The following is a 16,982-nucleotide window of genomic DNA, read 5'->3' on the forward strand; positions in this document are numbered from 1 at the left end:
ATTGCAATCCTTTCCCTATCAGCTGGGAACTGATTTAAAACTGATGTATCATCTGTTCAGCTGTGCAGGAAAGGCAGAGCAACCCTGTGCCTGCAGCTGCTCAAAAATCACAGAAGTCAGCTCAGAGATGATGAGATTTCTCAAAACAATAAGCACTACTTTGTTTGTTTGTTTGTTTTATCCCCCCCTCTCCATTTTTGCACTTTCACCTCTAGGATACAACCGAAGCATGTTTTATTAGGTTTCTTCCTCTACTGCTGAAGCAAAAACATACTTCATCCCTCGCTCAAATTTTCTCCCTAGCAGGAAAAGGGGCTTTTGAGCAAATATCTTTTGCAGGAGCAGTGACAAGAAGCCTGAGCATTTCTGATACTGGATGTGCAACCCTTTCCATAATCTGGAGAGGTTACTGACGGCCTTTGGTTAAGAACTTTGGAACCATTCCTGGTGAGGGTAGAGGGGTTAAGCATGTGCAGTACCAACGGAGTTGCTCAAAAAGAACACATAAAAAAGAATTGAACACAGGTATATCTGATACCCTACCCCAAAATATGAACAAATAAAAACTCTGATCACTGTTACTTCCCTTTTACCAGCCAAAATACAGGCAACAATGAAACCACATGGCTTTCCTGAAACTTCTTCCACATGAAGACATATGAGTGTAGCAGCTTATAAGAACTGGTAGAAGTAGGGCACAGTAAATGAAGATCATCCAGTCCTGTAAATTCAGTCCTGAATTCAGAGAAATTAAGTGTCTTACACATGATCATGTATGCCCCATGCTACAGCCAAAGACAAATGAATGTCCAGATTTTCCAGATTCAGGTGCTCTGAATTGAGTGAATGATGACAATGATAACATCCTTCAGGTGTGTCACTATTTGTGTTTTAACACTCAGAACACACCTAAATGGGGAAGATGAGCCCTTGACAAGTATCACTCAGTAGCAGGGTACCCACTGACTCCCTGAGCCTCTCCATGATGCCATGTCAATGTTAAAAGTCTTCGTGAAGTTGCATGAGAGGAGCACGAGGCAGTGGCTTCTTGTGCATGGATGTACATGATTGGCAGAAACAGCGCTGAACAAATCAGATGTTCACATGTTCATGCTCCAACAATGACACTTCTGCTGACTCCCATGTTCATTAAATCCTTATATATGTGTATTTATAGGTACATACACAGATTATTTTATACACATCTGTGGCAGAGAGGCCATACAGATTAGATACACAGAGAGGTATGAACTGTGCTACAAAAAATATTTAGCAACATGTATTTTCAAACATTGTGGTAATAGCTTTGACTATAAATTCAGATAATGTCACAAAAAATGAACTGCATGATTTAGTGAATGTGTTGCTGAATTGATAGAAGAGGATTAAATTATAATTATCAAACCATTCACCTTTCTCAGTGGATCTAATCACAATCCGTTTGATAGCAACAAAAAATGCCGTCTGACGGCAGCTTTGTAGCTTTGTGAATGAGTGAATTAGTTCCCACTGGCTGAGCACTAACTGCATACTGTTATCACTTCATAGTTGCTCTTATGACTTTTGCTTTGCTCAATGGCTTCATTTTCCTAGGTAGACATCTGTAAGGAATGGAATTAAAACTCTTTGAGCTAGTCTCTGTAAGAGCTGGAAAAATGAAAAGAAAAGCAATACCCTTTTAAGATAAACCTCACAAAACTAAAGGCAAAGGACCATTAAACAGATCCTCTGATATGGCTTTTATTTTACAAGTCATTATACTTCACTCAATTAACCCACTTTTGAATACACTGTACTATGGGTATGGCACATCTTCTAGAAAGGCATGCTCCCTCTCTGAAGACATTAAGAGTTGGCAAATCATCATTTCTCTGGATGACTGACTCACTATTAAAATCTCCTCATTTGGATTCATCTTGGCTTCAGCTTCTGGCCATTGGTTTTTGTCTTTCTTTTCCCCAGTGTATTTAAAAAAGCCTTGGGGCCTGGTGTTTTCTTCTTAAGAGGAAAATTAACCGTATGCATGCAGAGCCCCGAGTGCTTTGCCTCTTCACGAAACGCTTCAGTGGTGTTTCTCACCAATGATCATAAGAAAGAGCTCCTGGACAAATACATATTTTTAAACCTGTTGAGCAATAAAATGCAATATGATTTTTAGATGCTGGTAAAATCACTGAATACAAAAGGCAGAACTCTCCAGCATGATGACATGTGGTCACACTTTCACCTCATCCTGGAATCTCGAAAAGCTCCCACAAAAGTTCATTTGGATCAAATGGGATAAGCCATTGACTTGTATAAAAACACATGAGCTATAACAAAGAAAATCCTTGATTGTTCAAGTTTTGGGCAATTTGGCAGCCTTATCAGATCTTAACAAAGCTAGGAGATTTGTCACATTTTTACCTCAACAGTTCTCAGTATTGGAAACAGTAATTGCTGTTGGGACCTCCATTCAAACATATCACTTACTACTGTGTTGGTTTTGAGAGGTAGGAGATTGCACCAAATGGGTTTTTTAGCAGTTCTAAGAGAAGAATTAGAGTGTTTTCCAGCTCCGAGCTTTCTTTTCAAATTACACCAGTTGAAATTTGTACTATGATATCTATGATCACCTGCCAGTTCAAGTCAAGGGAGTTACAACATAAATGGATGCATTCCTGAACCTCTCTCAGAAGCAAAGTATAGATATTTCCATCAAAGCTGACCTAATAATATTTGCCAAGTGATGATTGCTCATACTCTTGCCTTCCTCTTTAACTGTTGTTCATTCTTACAAAGAAGCACTTAGACATGGGAAAACAATGAATAAATACATACAAATCCATCCAGTTTTTAGCTCCTCAACTCATCTCTGTGATACAGGTGTGACTGGATGATGCAGGGGGAGGTTGGACGTGGGGAGAGGCAACTTTGATGAAATCCCCATGCTGAACCACTGGCAAGTTATCACTTCAGCCTGCATTTCTATGCTCGTGCACACACAAATACCTACACATCATGCACAGAAAGATCTTTTTGGTGACCCACACCTGCCAGAGACCACTTTTTGTTTTATTTCCAGGCGTTTCTGTTTAAAGAATGTGTTTGAAAGCCAGATCTTCATTTGGGAAATGTATGTGGAAAAGGGAACAGATGAGAAGGAAGCAGGCAGCCACCTCTCACTAGAAACATGTCCTCACTGGAGTGCTGCTCTCCAAACCAACCCTGAGGGCTCTGCTGACCCCAGCAAAGCAGGGGGACATCAAAACTTGGTTAAGCAAAAGCTCCACTGTGTGTTCTCTAACATGACTTTTAAAGTGATTAGTCTTTGATGACATATTGGTCAGAGGTTGCTAAACCCTGACAGATGCCTGCAGTTAACTATGCTCAGGTGAAGTATCACTAACCATGACTTCTAAACTGCCTCTACAGACACCACAAGGACATGTCTGACATTTCTAGAGCTCCTCAAGGTCACACTTTGAAATATAGTACAGAGAAACTTTCTAAATCATCGACTTCCTGCTGCTATGGAACGACCGACGGGTTTTAATTCTCCCTATTTTCAGAGGCTTCTGGCAGAACTGTGACATTAAATATTCAGGGAAATACAAGTAAGGTTTGAAAATGCCTGCTCTGAAAGGGCTTGGAACCATTAGTGCATCTCATACTGCAAAAGCCTCTGCCTGGCAGGTTATGCATCAGAGTCATCCACTTCTTACCTCAAAAAATTATTCAGTTTATTTATCAGCTACAGGGAACAGGCCCTCCATTTGAAGCATTTATATATTTCTGCTACTTTACTTCCAAAGCTAATATTGTTTGGGAAGGCCAGGGAAGGAATCTCTTCCCACATCTCTTTCACAGTCAAGCTGACTTCACACTGGATGTAAAATTGAAACTCCTTCTTCAAACAGAAACAAACAAATAGAAGAAAGGTTTAATTACTCCTGTAGGGTGCTGCATCGACAGGCAGTTTAGCTGACTGTTGCATTTGAAGAATATTTGATATCTCCAGTGCTGTGAAAGAGGTCAGGCAGTTCAAAAGGAGCCCTCTTGCTTGCTGGCTTCTAAAAAACTCATTCATTTTGTTACTATGATGAAATACGCAGAATAGATCACACATAATTCATTCTTCCACAAACATTTCATTGCAAAGATATACTGGTTATATTCTAAAATATCAAATAATATTTCAGGGTTTGTAGTTTTTGTTTCGGACAGGTTATACCAGGAAATTACAGAAGATTGCAATATACAAGAGATTTGAAATCTGCAGATGGAAATCTATGTATAAAAGCCAGCAATGTTAGCATTATTTTTATAGCATCTGCAACTGCAGTGCTTGAACACTAATAATTACCTACTGCTCTGCTTCCAATCCTAATATTCATGGGGTAAAAAACAGACCAGGCAATCTCCATTTTTTACTTGAAGCATTCACTTCTGGTTGGTGCTGGAGCAGGCTGATTTATAATTTACTCCATATTAAATATTTGTAGTTATGTTCAGAAATAGTCTTTGCCAGTGAATATTATTGCAGAGGTCTTGACTTGTATCTCTAGGGTATACAATGAAAGTTTCTCTAATCAAGATAATTCAGGCAGAAGAAGGCAGTTTGTCTAGCCAGGGTCACTTGAAGCTGAACATGGTGCCACAGAGAGGGCTGGCCCTGAGCAAGTTTCAGCTGGATTGCTTCTTCCTGCACAACTTCATCAGCTTACACAGCCCTGTGGACCCTACTGTCAGACATCATGATCTGCAGAGATACCCACCACACCAAGTCACTGCTCTGCTGTCCCTCTCTCCTTTCACACAGTAAGCCCTGACACAGCATAGGCCCCTCTGTTTCTTGGGTTGTTGTTCGAGGCTCTGCTTGCACCAGGCTGGCATCTCTACCTTTGCATGGGGATCAGATAGGATGAAACCATGAAGCTCACGTTATGGGAGCAGGTCGTGAAGAGATGGAAACTCCTAGGAGACACTCGGATGCTCTCAAGGTGAAAGCCTTACTTCTTGGGTCTTTTGCCTGGCCCTTAGAGTACTATACAACATCTAGCGACGGAAAAGTGATTCCTTTACTGGTAAATATTGTAACCTTTGTTCAGTATCTACTGGGGCAACAAATCTTCAAAGCGTGCTGGAGCATACAGAAGGGAATCTGAAGGTCCTGAATTCAGTTGGTCACAGATGATTGAGAGCAAGTCAGGCTCAAAGGGGCAGAATTACACAATCCTGTCACATGGATGAGAAAACTGCATCCTGCATCCATCAGAAACAGAGGAAAAATAGAAGGGGAATAAAGGGGGAAAATAACAAACAAGTTTCCAAAAACTGCATGGAGCTTTTGCTACGTCAAGTCCTCTCTGAATCAAGGAAGGGTTCTGCCCTAGTAAGGGAGGAGATTTTGAATGAAATGCTCATGGCAACAGAAACAAATCAGCTCCACAAGTACATAATATTCAAATGAGTTTTACATAACTACTCTCCTTTTCTTCCAACCTCCATCTGAGTGAAAGAACAGCACAAAACCAAACTGAACGTAAGACAACCACCCTGAAGGCCAGGGAAGGACCTTTCCCATTGCCTCTGTCAAATAAAGCATTCACGTTCTCAATAAATCACACCTTAAAATAAACCATGCTTACCAAAGCGAATGAAAAAACAACAGAGAAAGGACTGAGAGTGATCCACACAACCCTGCTCCCACCAGGAGGACCTCATCTCCACAGCTCTTGCACGTGGAAGCTGTTCCTGTGATGTCACACCATCACCCCAAAAGGCCAAGTCTTGAAAACAGCAAGTGTATTTTGCTTTTAAGTTGGTTCAAACGAACTTTACCTTGGTAGCAAGCAAATAAAACAAACTCAGCTTCCAAGTTAGAAGTCACTGTAACTCCTGGCATTATTGATGGATTGTGTGATGAAACTTATACACAGCACATAGAGACCTTCCAGCAAGTTCCATAGTCTATTTATTGCCATCACCTGGCAACAATTGTGAATCAGTGTGGTTAATCAGTGTGGTTCATCAGCGTGGCCTACATGGTGGTCTTCTGGGAGTCAAGGAAGGAGAAGACACAACAGAGTAATGGAAGGGAGGCTGATCAACATCCAGAGTTTGTACTTATGCTCAGTGGTATACTGAGGCAGGGCCAAGAGTCACCACCCCTCTTCCTCTCTTAGCAGCTGAAAGGGACCAAGAGGGTATGGCACTCCTAATTCTAAGCTGGTGTTCATTTTATTGATTATATAAACTTTATAAATTTTATAAATTAATTCATTGCTTGTTATCAAACTTTGGCTGGAGAAGCAGAACGCACATTTTAGAGTACTCTCCTTTGCCTTTAAAGAAGTCATAAAGTACTTACACTTCATAACTTATTTGGGGTTTTTTTGTACATGACCTGACTTCCTCCTCTTATTACAATATCTCTCGTTCCTTTCGCACCTTTTTCTGAGCATCTCCTGTTTACTTGGTTGAATTAGACCGTCTTTTTTTCTCCTGACTTTTCCGGTGTTTTGCTTTGAAAGTCTGTTTTACATGGTACCCCTCCCATTGTTTACATGTGTGTGGGCAGAGGAGCCAGACTAAGGGGTGGCTGCTGTCAGACAGGGTAATAGAAATGAAATCTTCACTTACCTACTCATCTGGGAGAGCTAATGAGTCTTTTCTCATGGCTGGCACTCCTTGGTGTTTCAGATATGGGCTAAGCAAGGAAAATAAAATGTTGATGAGACCTATAGTGGCATGAGTATTGCCTTGAAAATGAGTCACCACTCAGCTCAGGTTGTAATGTATCTGTAAAACATGAGAGTTAAATAAGAATGTGGATTACTTTCCTGCGTTACAGGCTCTAACTTTCCTCCCTCTTTCTCATTCAGCTATAGGGTAAGATTTTTCCATCCTCTTTCTGGAAGACTTCAGAAAGACTAAAAGGATTAAAAAATGAGTGAGATTCTCACCTTCTCTGTAGCATCTTTAACAAGCCATAAGATCATGCAAATACTCAAGGACTATGCCAGTAGTGCAGGCAGGACCCAAATGCCCATGACCTTTCCCAAAACACTATTTGTCGTGGGCAGAGAAGCACCTCGCAGACCTGTGGCATTCAACAAGGATGTTTTGGGACTGTAGGCAGAGGGAGATCTAGGAAGGATCAGTGGGAACCTGGTTTTGTAGCTCTTTGGCCAAAGCAGCCATGGATGGCTAGGGATAGGAAGTTACACTTCTCTGAGATTTGGGTTAAATATGCACAATATTTTCACACAAGTGTACCTATTGCAAGATAGACAACATCTTTTTCTGGTTACCATTGGTCTGGAACTGGTTTAAACAAAGCCCGAAAAAAAAACATTCCTGGAATGAGTGTTCATATGGGGAACCCTGTTTATAAAGGCAAAGCAATTTAGCTACAATGGCATAAATATCTTCCTTAATTTCAGAAATAGTGTCCTTTGTGTCAGATACCTTCCCTTGCCATTTTAGCAGGAGCCACTAGACACCCTCCATCTGGACAGTCACAAAGCTGAGCTGTAGGATTTGGCTGTTTTGTTCCTACTATCACACAATCTACAAGTAGAGATTTTATTCTCAAACTGTGAATTCAACTTATTAAATCACTCACAGGTAAGATATGCAAAGGGGGGGAAATGAAAAGATTTTTAACATCTTTATTCTGCATACACTAAAAAAAAAGATGAAGGTTATGCAGAACAGTGGTAGGTTCCCCATGAACTTCCTATCAGACTCCCTGCCTTCTCATATGTGACCAAACTCTATTTTTAATAAACTTGTTATTATAGTTCAGAGTCTCTGCCAAGTGTTTACGGTGTTGCCCTAAGTAACAAGTCTGAGCCAAGGGACTTAATTAAATGTAACCTGCTTTTTCAGTTATAGAATAGTCCTTAAACATCAAAAGGCAAGTGGACTTTGTTAATAAAATCTGAAATCACTCTTTGTTTAAGAGTTCTTTACTCCTCACTGTATACAATCAGTTACTTCTTAGAAGGCATATAGCATTTTCACAGATAATTTCCCACAAGCATTTACAGATTTTATGACAAGTAACACTGGTTTTATGTGAGAATCTCAGATTTCATACTTTCTTGCTGAGCTGATTCATAGATCCCAGCTTGCAGGGAAGAATGTAAAATATTAAAGAAAAATGTTTATAAAGGATGCCCTTTTGGATCTCACAATTTTTTAATGTCCTTACAATTTTAGAGGCTTACATTTCCATTTTGGAGCACTTAGTTCTGCATATATGGCATTTTTTTTTACAATTATCTAGGAGGAGGTTCTACCTATGAGGCCTTCTGCTAACCACAAAGTTAGTTTGGTGAAGGTGCTAAAGAGCCATCTGAAAGTCTCGGATTGACAAATGCAGGTGACATGGCTGCTGCCTCCTGGGACAGAGATGCACACCTGCTAAGTGAAACTGGACTGGGGCTTTCATTCACAGCAGCTTGCAGTCCAGTGTATTAAGATGAGGTCATTGCAGCTTATGTTGATGTGTGGGGCTAGAAACTAGAGTGGTCAGACCTGGCAGATGGACCTGAACCCCCTGCTGAGGTCCGGCCTGACCCTCTGACAGGAGAAGGGGTGGCTGCTGTGCTGACAGTCTCGCCTCCATTGGTGCAGGAAGAGCAGGCAGCTGCAGCCTGTGCTGCTGCTGCACCACATCAACCTGTGCCATCCTGCCTTCAGAGGGCAAGGCAGCACAGAGCAGGTGCTTTCCCAGGTAAGAAAGGTTTAATGCCCTTCTCCTCTCTCTAAGCGGAAGTTATAAATTCCCTGTGCCCACAGTGTTAATCATTTACATCCTAAACCCAGACTGACTCTGAGACCAAGGCTGTGCGGGTCGAATGCAACCACCTGGCAGGCCTGGAGATGTCAGGTGCATGGGCTGCACCCTCAGCCACTATGACAGTGGAGCTGGGCAGCTCTTGCATGAGGATAGCAAGGAGGGTGAAGGCAGTAATTAATTCCAGGAAAATATGCAAGAACAATGAATCACAGCTGCAACATCACACCCCAGGTGGGGCTGGCAGTGAGGAGTTGCAGCAGAAATGGTGTGGTCAACAGGACCAGGGCAGTGACCATCTTCCTGTATTTGCTACTGCTGTGGCTGCACCTGGAATCCTGTTCAGTTTTGTGGCCTTCACTGTAAGAAAGACATTGAGGTGCTGGAGTGTATCCAGAGAAGGGCAATGGAGCTGGTGAAGGGTCTGGAGCACAAGTTGTATGAGGAGCGGCTGAGGGAGCTGGGGGTATTTATCCTGGAGAAAAGGCAACTCAGAGGAGATCTCATTGCTCTCTACAACTACTTGGAAGGAGGTTATAGCCAGGTGGGGGTCATTCTCTTTTCACAAGTAGCAAGTGATAGGACAAGAGGAAATACTCTCAAGCTGTTCCAGGGGAGGTTTAGATTGGATATTAGGAAAAAAGTCTTTATTGAAAGGGTGGTCAAGCATGGGAACAGGGCACCCAGAGAAGTGGTGGAGTCTGCTGCTGAAGATTGCAGACTGGTTCATTATTCCTCATTCATTTACCTTCCCCTCATGTTATACTGCTTTCTCCAGCTGGCATGTTGACCAGAGCAAATGGCCACTGAGAGGTCTCACGAGCAGGCCAGTGCAGACTGGGACAGGCTCTCTAGAGAGCTCATGACACTCCAGCTCCTGGAGGGTGCCCACACACAAGGGGACAAAGCCTCAGCTGTCCCCATGTGGCACTGGCAGTAGTCCTGCTTCGAGCTGCAGCGAGGATTGGGGACCTCCAGCCACCTCTTGCAGACTATTTCACTGATGCTGTGAAGTCATTTGCCTATTTTTCCCACAGCCACACTGGCTCAGTTTCCAGCTCCACCTCTAAATGTGGTACTGATGCATTCAGCCCACTCAGACAACTCCTGGAACAGGTCTTCCCAGTGCAAAATGAAGTCAAAGCACAGCACTGTGATTTCTGCAGATCTATCTGAGTTGAGACGCTTTTTCTTTTTCACAAGCAGTTTTTTCTGCTCCTTGCAGTCAGGTTTATAAACTCTTCGTCATGGCATCCATCTGTCCTTATACCTATGCAAAACTTTCCAGTTTGGGTATATAAGCAGCTGAAGAGTGCTCCACTGTTAGAGACCACATTTTAGGATAGCTGACTGCTGCATGTTATAGTGGTGATGAATCCCTATTAGATGTTAAAGGGATGACTTTGCCTCCTTACCATCTCCATCTGATTTTGAGTAGTAATAGAGAAATCACCAGAGCAGGCTGTGGGAAGAGCACTGCATTCCTGAGCTGGGCGAAACAACTGGTTGTGTGGAATAAGTGTTTGCTTGGGATCACAAAAACACTTCCAACTTGAAAGAGCCACAATTTCTAGATCCCAGTTTGTTTATATTTAACTTTGTAGATCTCGGCTTGTGTGTTCTGCTAGTCTAACTCTTGATGCTATACTGGTCTGACTAGATCGTGTCAAAGTTTGCTGTTTACATTATACAGTCGTCATGGTTTGAAAACAGGCACGTAAGTACAAATAGTGGTACATTGTAATGAAACGCCTCATATGCAAAGGAAATGTTCATGCTGTTCACCAGGTTTGTAGAGAACAGCTCTTAGTGACACTGCAGAACCTTGGTAACGATTACTGTCCAAGTTTGATGAAAAAAGGTGTAAATGAAGACATCCAATGTGAAAATTCACCTCAAAGGAAATCTGACAGCCCAGACGGACTAGCGAGAGCAAGCTAAATCAGTATGCAAGTATAAATGTTTTTAGTGTATAATGGCACTGATTTAATCCCCACGAGGAGAGCCCCTCTGCTGCTCATACTTTCATTCTTCCATCGCTGCCGTGGCTGCATGACAATTATTCTAGGGTTGACCCTTCTCCAGTCCCCAGGCACGGCAGGACACACGCTCGGCGTTGTTCGCAGCCCCCCGGGACCGCGCAGGAGCCGCTCTGTGTGCGGGGTCCCCGACCGAGGGGGCGGCCGGCGCGCAGGCGATGTGGGGGCGCGGCCTCCGCCGTTGCGGGGAGCAAGGGGCGGCGGGCGGGGCGATGCCCGCGGGGGGCACTGCCGGACCCCCTCCCCGCTCCGCCCCGCGCCAGCGCTCCGGCGCTCCCGGCCGGCCGGGCGGAGGGAGGCGCGCCGGGAGCAGAGGGAGGGACGCGGGGCGGGGCGCAGCCGGCGCGGAGAGGGGCCGCCCCCCCGCCCGCTCCGCTCCGCTCCGCGCCCGCCGTCGGTGCCGGTGGAGGCGGCGGTTGCGGTGGCGGCGCCGCCGGCTCTCGCCGCCCCCTTCACCCCCGGCCCCGCGTCCCCATGGCCGGGCAGGAGTGGGACTGGTTCCAGCGCGAGGAGCTCATCGGGCACATCAGCGACATCCGAGTGCAGAACCTCCAAGGTAAACCAACACCCCCGCAGAAACCCCTCCCTCCGCCCCCGCGCCGCCCCGCTCACCTGCCCCGGCTGCTCCCCGCGCCGCTCCTGCCTCCCCCGCCCGGCCCCCGGGCCGCTCTGCTCGGGCTCCCCCGGCTCCGCGGAGCGGGGGCGGCGCGGGCGCGGGGCCGGAGGAGGAGGTCGGCGGGGCCAAAGTTTCCCCCGAGCGCGGCGCCGGCCCGTCCGGGCGCGGGGAGCCCCGGCGCTGGGGCGAGCGGCGCCGGGCCGGGGGCAGGGACGGGGCGCGGGGGTTCCGCGGGCGCTGGAGATGCTGCGGCGGCGGGGGCGGCTCAGCCCCTGTTCCCCTCGGGCGGCGCTGCCACCCACAGCCGCCCCCGAGCGCCGTCGGGGACGGGGCTGCAGGCTCCAGCTCGGCTCGGGTCGCTCCTGGCCGGGGGGACCTGTCCGGCCGGGCGGTGCGGGGCTCACAGTGCCGCTGTGGGTAACGGGAGCCTCTGTGCCGGGTCCCTGCGGGGCCGGGCAGAGGCGCCCTCCCGCCGCCCCGACCTGGAGATCCGGGGTCACTCGGCCACGATCAGGGCATGGCTCCGGGTCTGGACCAGCGCGATTTGAGCGGAAGCAGATGGCTATCAGAGGACTCGATTTAATGTATCTTCTGAAAAGCTGCTGTTGAATAAACATGGACAGAGCTTTTGGATAAATCGTCTACGAGATGCTCTTCTGCCACAGGCTTTGCAGGCGGAAGGGATGCAAATACCTGGGTCTGAAGGTAGATCGGTGTCAGCGTAGTAGTAGTTCCTCCAAAGTTATGTTTGCCTCTCACTAGGTAACTCGTCGTGATTGTCAAGGACAGCAAGAATCGATGGAAGAGGAAAAAGCAGCAGTGGTTTATGGGAGAACAATTTGTTTAATGTAACATACCAATCTTAATCTATATCTCACATAACACTGCAATGTATCTTTATGTTCCATAAAAATAATAGACTTAAATCAGAGGTCATTATCTCTTCTTGTCTATGCATAATTATATTAAGGCACTGTCTACTGTCAGAGCAGTGCAGTTGCTGGAAATTAGTTTTGGTTTGGATTGATTATAGAAGATGTATAATTTATCAGAAGAGAGTCAAATTAGCCATTCTTTGAGCTCTGATGTTGTATTAATGCCGTTAGCTGCTGATAAGGTCACTCCACAGCATTTTGACCTGCATCATTATAACCTCTGAAATTCAGATTTTGAGTACAGCAAGAGCTGTTTATTCCAGGTTGATCTCCCCTTGGATTTTGACAGTCTCTCATTACAGTGTAATTCTACATTTCTGACTCTTGGCTCAGTCTCTTTCTATTCTGTGTTGTTAGCATGGCTGATCTCTTGTTGCTCAAAACTGTAGCAGATTTAATCATTAATTCATGGACGTTTTTTGAAAAGGAATACAAAAGTAATCTGTTTTTAAAAAGAGTAATAGGTTTTTGGCTTTGCCTCTCAGTCATGTGTAGAAGAAGGAGTTAAAAGTAATTTCACTTTCTGGAACTTAGAACTCATTTATACAGATGCACACAGCCTTATCGAAAATTCCTGTAGTCCTGTAGGAGAATGTCATCCTACAGAGCAAATTCCTTTGAATGACATTATGTTCATGAAAAAACCCTCCTGTTCCCTTCTTACCATACAAGAGGAATTCTGAGAGATATATGAGTTGCACTGCTAAGTAGGGTTTTAAGAAGTTTTATGCCTCATGTGAGCTCTTACAGGGGAGAAAAAGCACTTGTTCTAAGGTGCTGCTCCAAAGCAAGTGATAATATCTGTCACAAAATGTATGATTTGTAACACATAGTTCTCACATTATCTTCTAGAGATGAAAAACATTTTACAGATGGTGAGTCTGATACTCGTGAGAGTGTGATTTTTGTCGCTTGGGAGCTTGGTGGAAGAGCATGGTGCTTCTCTTCAGAACAGTTTCTTGTAAAATGGCAGCATATGCTCCATGCTCGTATGTAGTAATTAAACTTGCTCCTGCTTTATAATTAAAAATTCATTCCCTCCTCTCAAAACAATGCAATCCGAATCACTGCTAGTATCATTCCCTATCAGTTGCAGAATCAATAACAGCCTGGATGTGCTAAAAAGTCAAGAGTCTGGGATGAAAAACTAGGTGAACACAATGCAGTTTCCATCAGCACCGTCAGAGCTCCTGCAGGGCCCTGCTTCCCAGGGCCACACGAAGGACCTCATGCAATGAGGGTCCTCATCTGCTGCTGCATCTCCAGCTCCTGCAGTGCTCTCTTGCATGACCAGCTGTGCTTAGAGTAGGTGCTATGAAGTGGATGGTTTGTCTTATTCCAGAATGCTCCCATTCAGTGGGACATTCTGCATATGTGAAGGTGCTTCCTGGTCTCTGGGGAACCCATTATATTGATATAGACCCAGGAGGAGTAAGGAGAGGATGGGAGGCAACAGCTAAATATTTGCAGATATGAACAACACATGAAAACACTGAATGTCTGTGCGTAGCTATGGAGACTTCTGCTGCTGATGCACAGAGCCAGACAAATGTGAGGTCTGCAAGGCAGATAGAGGCAGTACAGTCCTAGCCATCCTACCCAGCAGGATGGAAGAGCCCAAATGGTGATGACCACGAGAAAGGGTCCTGAGCAGCCTAGCTGGTATTAAAGTTTCTGCAGGAATCATACAGCGATCTGCTGTAGTAGTTTTCCATAACCTTTCTACCTCCTTTTTTAAAAGCAAAACCTGCTCATTTCTTTTGAACAGTTCTTCATTATGCCTTAGCTAAGCTATAGAGCACTGCTGATGTAGAATACTATTTGAAGATGGCATATGCTGTTTCAGTCTGTTGCATCTTCCTTCTCTAGTTTGGTAGTTCCACATCCAGGAAGGATCCAAGGTGCTGGTTACTGGGAAGTGTCTGCTCTTCTGGAGATGCTTTTGCAGTGGCATGATCCCACCAAATTGAGAAGTTGTTCTAGGTGCATGTGCCGGGTGCAAAAGTAGCCTCAGGGACTGTATGTTTTGTCATGTAACTAATGAGTGAAATTATGGCCTGTGTAGGTTTTTCAGTTTTTTCACAGTGAGACTAAAACTGTCAGCAAGGGGTGAAATTTACTAAATGGGCTGGACATGGTGGGGGGAAAGATGATTTTAAAAATGGAATTACATCTGGATATTTAGACACAGGTGCATAATGGTGGGCTTCTATTTTCCCTTTCCATCAAGATATGAGATTTTCCATTTTATTTTTTAAATAAAGGAAGTGACATTTCAAAACTGTCGCAGGTAACTGATGCTAAAAACCAGTCGCATCCCTTCTCGGCAGAGGCGATTTCAGAGAACAGAAGCAGAAGCAACAATCTAATGGAGAAGGGGGAGAGGAATGTAAAGAGGGAAGAAATGCCAGGTGTGGTGATGCACAAACCAAGTTCCTCTCTCCAGGTCTGTTCGGTTTCTAAACACGTTCAATAAACTGATCCTCTTGTGCTCTTTGTTCTGTTTGTACATTCTCCATAGTGAATTTCTCCACATACTGAGAGAGAAAAATGGAAAGCCTGCGCAGAATGTAGGAGCGCATCATCAAGCAGTGGAATGCTCAATAATTAATTTCCTGCCAGGAGATGGGGTTTTTTTCTCTCTCTCTTTCTTTCATTACAACACCAGTGGGAACATTTTGTTACAACACAAGAATATTTTAAAATCTTCCCTATTGGAAGCTTGATTTAGGATCTTCAGAAATATACTTCCTTATGTGGCAAATTGCAGTCGCTAGAAAGAGGCAACATCCTCAGCAGGAATTAATCTCTTTTAGATGATATTTTGGTTGTGTGCTTTGCAATAGTTTGAATGTATGTTGAGTAGTACATATCTTTCCTTACATTCCTTGGAATGAAACATGTGGAGATGAATAATTGTGCAGTCAGAAGTTTTGTTCACCTCTGGCAAACAAGTGTTGTTACCACCATTTAAAAATAATTATGGTTTGAATGTTCATGTTGTATATTTACAATAGAGCAGATGGGCTGAGATGGTAGAACTCTACCATTCTGCTATCAGAAGACTAGACAAAGTCCTGCTACTTGTCATTTCACTACTCACTCAGAGTTTGATCCAGAAACCACAGAAACTCCTAGATGTTTATTCCTTGATTTCTGTAGATTTAAATACTTTTCTGAGTCTCAGCCTTGCTCTGCTGAGGGATGCATGGCCTTCAAATGTATCTGGAGGGCTACGCAGGAGCGTATTGTAGTGTTGTCAGAAATAATGGGGAAAAAATGATGACAGACTTGAAGAAATAACCTAAACAATACCAGCCCCATTGGTTCCCCATCCTTTTCATGGTTTGTAGGTTTATGGGAAACCATAGTTTATGGGTGGATCACTTAGTCGTAAACTACTGGCACTCTGATTTTGCTTGACTTCCTGTTTGGATCCCTATGATCTAGACTTTATAAGCTTTGGCAGCAGTAAATGTAGTTGTCATCAATATGAATCTCAGCTTCCTTTGAGGTAACAGGTTCTGAATGAAGCCTGTGTCCTAGGAGGTAATACAAATGCTTAACTCATAAAAGTTTACTCTGGCAGTGGGAGTAACCTCCTGTCTTTGCTCTGGGGGTCTTAGGCATCTCTGATGGACTACCAAAGGCAGGTGCTATAGTCAGTCTTGAAAATGTTTCTCTCTGTATTTTTCTTTTTCATTTATGTATGACTTTTACACTTAACTACAGAGAGTAATAATTTTCTTTTAATTACGAGATACAGCAGCATTCAACTTGTTTGCTATAGTTTGACATGCTTTTAAAATACATGGAAGTTTTACAAATCGAAGGAAACTTTTTTAATGTATCCATTCTGACAAAAGTAACATGCTGTAACTGTTCATTACTTTAACTCTTCTAAAACTTGTCACCATATTCAGCAGGATTTCATTCTGCCTGTAGGCATGCTTATTTAGTGGAGTTCTTTGTAGATTTAGGTGACATTTGGAAGGATGAAATTGCCTGGAGAACATTAGGCAAAGCCCTGTACAACCAGAAAGTGATCCTATTGTATATAAAAGGGCAGTTAAACAGGCCTGAGAATTATAAGTGTGAAACCCCCCACCAAAATAAAGATTCCAGAGTTAATGCTGGAAACATACTTTTTCTGCTGGAGATGGTCTTTGTAAGGGCAGCCTCATACCTGACAGTATTTGTCAACAATGTAAGGAAGACTTACCTGCTCCAGATGTAGGAACCCTGGCAGTGAAATAAAGGAGCAGTGAGAGGTAAGGCAAAGTGCAGATTGCATGTTTCAGCATGCAATTTTAACAAGGTCAATCCCTAATTTCTCTAACAAATTAGAAGTCTGGGCTCTCTGTCCCGCTGAGTGGATGAAATGACACCAAATTCAAATCATGCCTGGTAGCTCCACAGTCAAATGAACTCATACACTTGTGTATTAACACTTTGTCTCAAGAGAGACTGTGTTTGGCAACTGCATGGACCTGACTCAAGGCATGGGTTGATGTGCTGTCACTTGCCAGCATCACCTTCTCTGTCTTTCCTGGGTGAGCTGTTGCTAAGGCATTGACCAGCCTCAGCATTAGGAGAGCTGGTGA

The 16,982-nt window shown here is 44.1% G+C and overlaps 1 protein-coding gene and 1 long non-coding RNA gene across 3 annotated transcripts in view; one reads left to right on the plus strand and one right to left on the minus strand.

Moving 5' to 3' along the window:
* Positions 1-5,721, minus strand: part of LOC113944668 — a 28,526-nt gene extending 22,805 nt beyond the window's left edge. Inside the window, exon 1 of one of the 2 annotated variants that reach the window (XR_003526751.1) lies at positions 5,631-5,721. This is a non-coding gene — a long non-coding RNA (uncharacterized LOC113944668). The remainder of the gene's footprint in view (positions 1-5,630) is intronic. The other variant, XR_003526750.1, reaches the window with a different exon arrangement.
* Positions 5,722-11,224: 5,503 nt separating this feature from the next.
* Positions 11,225-16,982, plus strand: part of CLMN (calmin) — a 75,813-nt gene continuing 70,055 nt past the window's right edge. Inside the window, exon 1 of the mRNA XM_027638268.1 lies at positions 11,225-11,383. Coding sequence (XP_027494069.1) covers positions 11,302-11,383 — 82 coding nt within the window. The 5' untranslated portion in view covers positions 11,225-11,301. The remainder of the gene's footprint in view (positions 11,384-16,982) is intronic.

Source organism: Corapipo altera, unplaced genomic scaffold (assembly GCF_003945725.1).
Source record: "Corapipo altera isolate COAL_440 unplaced genomic scaffold, ASM394572v1 23, whole genome shotgun sequence".
Classification (NCBI taxonomy): Eukaryota; Metazoa; Chordata; class Aves; order Passeriformes; family Pipridae; genus Corapipo; species Corapipo altera.